Consider the following 7,261-nt stretch of genomic DNA (forward strand, 5'->3'; position numbering starts at 1 on the left):
ATAGTATTTTCCAAACAGGAAATGTCAATGTGACAATATTTAACCAGTGGCCTGCTCAATCTGACACGTTCCTCAGCACATCATTGCAGTAGAGTCATTACAGTAAATGCGTTTGTTTCTGTGACGTGTTTGTTGAGTAGGCATGGCCAGGTGTAAATGGACCTGTACGGATTAAAACCATGTTGAAACTGTAGGTGTGGTGGTGGAGCCCTCCCTTCAGACGTATATTTAGGACTAACAACATGGACCCCAACCCATAATCCTCTAGCAGACACACCTGTAGAGGACTGTATAAAAAGCCCAGGACTGACCAGACAGAATCACACATCAAGACTCTCCAAAGCATCTCCAGGACCAAGAAGCCATCCAGAGTCTCTCCACTGTCAGATCAAAGGAGCCATCCAGAGTCTCTCCACTGTCAGATCCAAGGAGCCATCCAGAGTCTCTCCTCTCCACACACTGAAGATGGAGCAAAGCCCCTCTCTGACCCTGCTGCTGCTGCTGCTGCTGGGCCTCTCTCAGGCCAACCCTCTCATGGAGGACGGAAGTGGACCAGAGATCCTAACAGACGACCCTGAGGATGTAGACATCACTGAGAGAATTCTGACCACCAATAACGGCTCCAGTCAGTTTCTGTTGGAGGGAGACATGGTGGTGCCAACAACCAGAAATGCCATGGTTTGCTTTAGGTACTACCAACACACACTAACAACAATATTGTACCAGTTCTACTTTTACAACTATTTGCATCAGCTTTATGAGTATTTCCAAGATGAGGTATTTTTATGTACAATATACTTCACTTTTAATGTTTCAGAAAGTTACCTAAATACTAATACAGAAATATAATTTTCTGCCTTCAACATATGTATACAACATTGTGTAGAAGTAGTATAAAGTCAAAGAATGTGGAATTACCCACAATCCTCTAAAAACAGAGTCAGGTGTCAAGTTTTTGCTAGAACTTAAAATTAGTAAATTGAGGGAAAATGAAACACAGTTCCCCTTGGAGTTGTTTTAACATGCATCTTATGTTGATATATTTACATACTTTAATTTAACAAATATATTTTTTTATGTCAAAATAATTGTATTTTCAGATATAATTGACTAACCAGCTGAATGTTATTTTACAGTGCAGGGTGCTTCTGGAAAAAAAGCACCAACGGATTGGTTGAAGTGCCCTACACAGTGAGCAGTAGCTTCAGTTCCTCTAACAAGCAGATCATTGAGAATGCCCTCCGGGCCTTCCCTTCCAAGACCTGCATTCGCTTCGTGCCTCGTCAGAATCAGGTTGACTTCATCAGCTACGAGCCCAGAGACGGATGCTGGTCCTCTCTTGGGAGAGTGGGAGGCCAACAGACGGTCTCTCTCCAAATGGACGGCTGCGTTTACTTCGGGGTCATTCAGCACGAGACTCTCCACGCTCTGGGCTTCCAGCACGAACAAACCAGGAGCGACCGTGACCAGTATGTCACCATCAACTGGAGTAACATCGACTCTAACAACGCCTACAACTTCGACAGATCAAACACCAACAACCTGAACACTGCCTACGACTACAGCTCTGTCATGCACTATGGAAATACAGCCTTCTCTATCAACGGGAAGGACACCATCACCCCCATCCCCAACCCCAACGTGCCCATCGGCCAGAGACAGGGGTTGTCCACCACTGACATCCTGAGGATCAACAGACTCTACGGCTGCTGAGAGGAAGACATCAAGTCACAGGAGAAAAGTCTGGAAAAGACCAGATGAAGGAAGTCAAGTCTGACACATATATTGTTATCTTATTGATTTAAAATCATTGTTTAGTTGTAACTTTAAAAAATATCACTTCTGTAGTTGTGTAGTTCTCAAATTGTTTTAATCATATGACTTAGTTAATTATCTAAAATAAACAAGATTGAAAGCAGATGCTATTGTGTAATTCTAGTGTTTTATACTGTGTGTGTGTGAGAGAGAGAGCGAGTGTGAGAGAGAGAGAGAGAGAGTTAACAGACTTGGCACAAGCCCTCCATGTCTGTCCTGATCCAAGACATTCTTCCTCCAATCAGAACTAGAGTTACATCACTTCTGTCACAACTACAATGACATCATTTCTCTCACCTAAACACAACAAGACACCAGGAATACACACAAATAGAATTACAGGAATAGAGGGCTGGGAAGAAAAAAATATATATATATTTTAGGAAGAAAAGAATCAGTGAGGCTGAACATGAGAAAATAAATATCTGCTGTGGAAATCTAACGTCAATGCACCTATTGAGATGTGGGTCTTGTTTAAAGTAAATCCGGTGTTAAAATGAGGTGAAAAGGAGACTGAACCGGGACGTTATAAAGAGTTTCCGCTCCTGGTTGGACGCAGCTCAGAAGGCCGGGGTCCATCTAGCAACACAGAGACCTGCCAGGTGTATCCTCTATGTGTTTATATAGGCAGAAGTCATGACATATACAGTATTCACAAGGGGTGATAGGGTATTCATATGGGGTAATAACGTCATAGGGTATTCACACGGGGTAATAGTACCGTAGGGTATTCCCAGGGGGTAAAAGGGAAGTAGAGTATTCACAGGGGATAATAGAGTGTTAGGGTATTCACAAGGGGTAATAGGGTATTCACAGCGGGTAATAGGGTATTCACAGCGGGTAATATAGTAGTAGGGTATTCACAGGGGGTAATAGAGCAGTAGGGTATTCATTTACATTTACATTTAAGTCATTTAGCAGACGCTCTTATCCAGAGCGACTTACAAGTACATACATTCATACTTTTTTTTTCACAGGGGGTAATAGAGTAGTAGGGTATTCACAGGGGGTAATAGAGCAGTAGGGTATTCACAGGGGATAATAGAGCAGTAGGGTATTCACAGGGTGTAATAGAGCAGTAGGGTATTCACAGGGGGTAATAGAGTAGTAGGGTATTCACAGGGGGTAATAGAGCAGTAGGGTATTCACAGGGGATAATAGAGCAGTAGGGTATTCACAGGGGGTAATAGAGCAGTAGGGTATTCACAGGGGGTAATAGAGTAGTAGGGTATTCACAGGGGGTAATAGAGCAGTAGGGTATTCACAGGGGGTAATAGAGCAGTAGGGTATTCACAGGGTGTAATAGAATAGTAGGGTATTCACAGGGGGTAATAGAGCAGTAGGGTATTCACAGGGGGTAATATAATAGTAGGGTATTCACAGGGGGTACTAGAGCAGTAGGGTATTCACAGGGGGTAAGAGAGCAGTAGGGTATTCACAGCGGGTAATAGGGTATTCACAGCGGGTAATAGAATAGTAGGGTATTCACAGGGGGTAATAGAGCAGTAGGGTATTCACAGGGGGTAATAGAGTAGTAGGGTATTCACAGGGGGTAATAGAGCAGTAGGGTATTCACAGGGGATAATAGAGCAGTAGGGTATTCACAGGGGGTAATAGAGCAGTAGGGTATTCACAGGGGGTAATAGAGCAGTAGGGTATTCACAGGGGGTAATAGAGCAGTAGGGTATTCACAGGGGGTAATAGAGCAGTAGGGTATTCACAGGGGGTAATAGAGCAGTAGGGTATTCACAGGGTGTAATAGAATAGTAGGGTATTCACAGGGGGTAATAGAGCAGTAGGGTATTCACAGGGGGTAATAGAGCAGTAGGGTATTCACAGGGGGTAATAGAGTAGTAGGGTATTCACAGGGGGTACTAGAGCAGTAGGGTATTCACAGGGGGTAATAGAGTAGTAGGGTATTCACAAGGGAGTAATAGAGCAGTAGGGTATTCACAGGGGGTAATAGAGTAGTAGGGTATTCACAAGGGGTACTAGAGCAGTAGGGTATTCACAAGGGGTAATATAATAGTAGGGTATTCACAGGGGGTAATAGAGCAGTAGGGTATTCACAGGGGGTAATAGAGTACAGTACAGGCTACCAGTGGTTCCTCAGGACAGACTAGAGTCAGTATGAGAGAGGAGATAACATGATGCAGTCCAGACTCCCAGTGGTTCCTCAGGACAGACTCCCAGTGGTTCCTCAGGACAGACTAGAGTCAGTATGAGAGAGGAGATAACATGGTACAGTCCAGACTCCCAGTGGTTCCTCAGGACAGACTCCCAGTGGTTCCTCAGGACAGACTCCCAGTGCTTCCTCAGGACAGACTCCCAGTGCTTCCTCAGGACAGACTCCCAGTGCTTCCTCAGGACAGACTCCCAGTGCTTCCTCAGGACAGACTCACAGTGCTTCCTCAGGACAGACTCCCCGTGGTTCCTCAGGACAGACTCCCCGTGGTTCCTCAGGACAGACTCCCAGTGGTTCCTCAGGACAGACTCCCAGTGGTTCCTCAGGACAGACTCCCAGTGGTTCCTCAGTCCAGACTCCCCGTGGTTCCTCAGGACAGACTCCCAGTGGTTCCTCAGGACAGACTAGAGTCAGTATGATTGGACCAGGCACGGTGCGTTCCTCAGGACAGACTCCCAGTGGTTCCTCAGGACAGACTAGAGTCAGTATGGTTGGACCAGGCACGGTGCGTTCCTCAGGACAGACTCCCAGTGGTTCCTCAGTCCAGACTAGAGTCAGTATGATTGGACCAGGCACGGTGCGTTCCCCAGGACAGACTCCCAGTGGTTCCTCAGTCCAGACTAGAGTCAGTATGATTGGACCAGGCACGGTGCGTTCGCCCTAAAGGGGACATGGGCTGCGCTGATAAACAGACTTGATCCTCTCTGAAAATCAATAGATGACGTGAGACATATTTGATAGAAGTACGGAACTGTTTATCATGTCATAGTATGGGAAAAAGTACCAACGTTTCCGTATACCATGCAACTCCACTACAGAATTCATATCAAACCATGGAACCAGCCTCTGTCACCAGTGAGGTTTGGACCTTCCAAAGCCAGCCAGCCCACTGAGGGGTTCACTGCAGCCCAAAATAATTGTGACCCAGAACACTAAACCAGTTCTCAGTTGGTGAGAGGGACACTTCACTGGGTCGGGGCTCCTGTAGGAGGTACAGAACATCATCACCCAGTTTAAAGTATAAACAAGGTCACCGTGTACCAAGCACATCGAGAACAGCAAACAAGTTTTACTGTCAACTATGTGGCAAAAACTGCATCTAAACTTTTACTAAAGGTCTCTAGCTATATTTAATCATTTTCTAAATGAAAAACTAGGCTATGTGCTCTCAATCAAGACAGGTCTACTCGGGCAGGCCAGAAAGACAGAGACACAGCTGTCTTTCTCCAGGCAGGACAGAGACACAGCTGTCTTTCTCCAGGCAGGACAGAGACACAGCTGTCTTTCTCCAGACAGGACAGAGACACAGCTGTCTTTCTCCAGATAGGACAGAGACACAGCTGTCTTTCTCCAGATAGGACAGAGACACAGCTGTCTTTCTCCAGATAGGACAGAGACACAGCTTTCATTCCCCAGACAGGACAGAGACACAGCTGTCTTTCTCCAGACAGGACAGAGACACAGCTTCCTGTCTCCAGGTAGGACAGAGAAACAGCTGTCTTTCTCCAGGCAGGACAGAGAAACAGCTGTCTTTCTCCAGACAGGACAGAGACACAGCTTTCATTCTCCAGACAGGACAGAGACACAGCTTTCATTCTCCAGGCAGGACAGAGACACAGCTTTCATTCTCCAGGCAGGACAGAGACACAGCTTCCTTTCTCCAGACAGGACAGAGACACAGCTTTCATTCTCCAGGCAGGACAGAGACACAGCTTTCATTCTCCAGGCAGGACAGAGACACAGCTTTCATTCTCCAGGTAGGACAGAGCTCCATGAGTCTGGCCAGAGAGACTACAGTCCATCAGCCTGACTAGTAGTGCTTCAGACCGACCCCTGCCTGCAGTGTGCCAGTGTTACCACCAGCCTGACTAGGAGAGGGTTTAACACCTACCACTGCACCAGTGTTAGCACCAGCCTGACTAGGAGAGGGTTTAACACCTACCACTGCACCAGTGTTACTACCAGCCTGACTAGGAGAGGGTTTAACACCTACCACTGCACCAGTGTTAGCACCAGCCTGACTAGGAGAGGGTTTAACACCTACCACTGCACCAGTGTTACCACCAGCCTGACTAGGAAAGGGTTTAACACCTACCACTGCACCAGTGTTACCACCAGCCTGACTAGGAGAGGGTTTAACACCTACCACTGCACCAGTGTTACTACCAGCCTGACTAGGAGAGGGTTTAACACCTACCACTGCACCAGTGTTACCACCAGCCTGACTAGGAAAGGGTTTAACACCTACCACTGCACCAGTGTTACTACCAGCCTGACTAGGAGAGGGTTTAACACCTACCACTGCACCAGTGTTACCACCAGCCTGACTAGGAAAGGGTTTAACACCTACCACTGCACCAGTGTTACTACCAGCCTGACTAGGAGAGGGTTTAAACCTACCACTGCACCAGTGTTACTACCAGCCTGACTAGGAGAGGGTTTAACACCTACCACTGCACCAGTGTTAGCACCAGCCTGACTAGGAGATGGTTTAAACCTACCACTGCACCAGTGTTACCACCAGCCTGACTAGGAGAGGGTTTAACACCTACCACTGCACCAGTGTTACTACCAGCCTGACTAGGAGAGGGTTTAACACCTACCACTGCACCAGTGTTAGCACCAGCCTGACTAGGAGATGGTTTAAACCTACCACTGCACCAGTGTTACCACCAGCCTGACTAGGAGAGGGTTTAACACCTACCACTGCACCAGTGTAGGCTGGTGGTAACACGGGTGCTGTGGTCAGTGTAAAACCCACTGCACCAGTGTAGGCTGGTGGTAACACTGGTGCTGTGGTCAGTGTAAAACCCACTGCACCAGTGTAGGCTGGTGGTAACACTGGTGTTGTGGTCAGTGTAAAACCCACTGCACCAGTGTAGGCTGGTGGTAACACTGGTGATGTGGTCAGTGTAAAACCCACTGCACCAGTGTAGGCTGGTGGTAACACTGGTGCTGTGGTCAGTGTAAAACCCACAAGGAGAGGAGAGGGCTTTACAAGGAGGGCTTTACTCCTCTGCATTATCTACATTGGGTTAACTACAGCTTTAACCCAACCCTGTTCCGGTCCATTACTGTTCCGGTCCAATCCCACAGCCTCATCCATCTTGTGTCAGTGTTGTGTAAACACATGACACTCCAGTACTCACTAGTTCTCATCCCCAGGAACCACTGTGGTTTCACTTACTACAATATATGTCAGTGTTGTGTAAACATCCTTCAATAAGTTCAAAAAAGTTTAGCAGCGTAATGTTAAGCTTC

At 46.9% G+C, this 7,261-nt stretch overlaps 1 protein-coding gene across 1 annotated transcript; it reads left to right on the top strand.

Annotated features, from left to right (window-relative positions):
• Positions 1-465: 465 nt before the first annotated feature.
• Positions 466-1,776, top strand: LOC129843000 (hatching enzyme 1.2-like). The gene is made up of 2 exons (XM_055911722.1): positions 466-689; positions 1,137-1,776. Exons 1-2 carry the CDS (start codon positions 466-468, stop codon positions 1,711-1,713), a joined length of 801 nt encoding a protein of 266 aa, XP_055767697.1. The 3' UTR covers positions 1,714-1,776.
• The last annotated feature ends 5,485 nt before the right edge of the window (positions 1,777-7,261 follow it).

Source organism: Salvelinus fontinalis, unplaced genomic scaffold (assembly GCF_029448725.1).
Source record: "Salvelinus fontinalis isolate EN_2023a unplaced genomic scaffold, ASM2944872v1 scaffold_0085, whole genome shotgun sequence".
In the NCBI taxonomy this organism is placed as follows: Eukaryota; Metazoa; Chordata; class Actinopteri; order Salmoniformes; family Salmonidae; genus Salvelinus; species Salvelinus fontinalis.

Excerpts from the sequence above, each read along its gene's own strand:
- LOC129843000 (XM_055911722.1), top strand. The coding sequence starts at position 466 with ATGGAGCAAAGCCCCTCTCTGACCCTGCTGCTGCTGCTGCTGCTGGGC. Across the intron at positions 690-1,136 it reads AATGCCATGGTTTGCTTTAG|TGCAGGGTGCTTCTGGAAAA; the intron begins GTACTACCAACA and ends GTTATTTTACAG.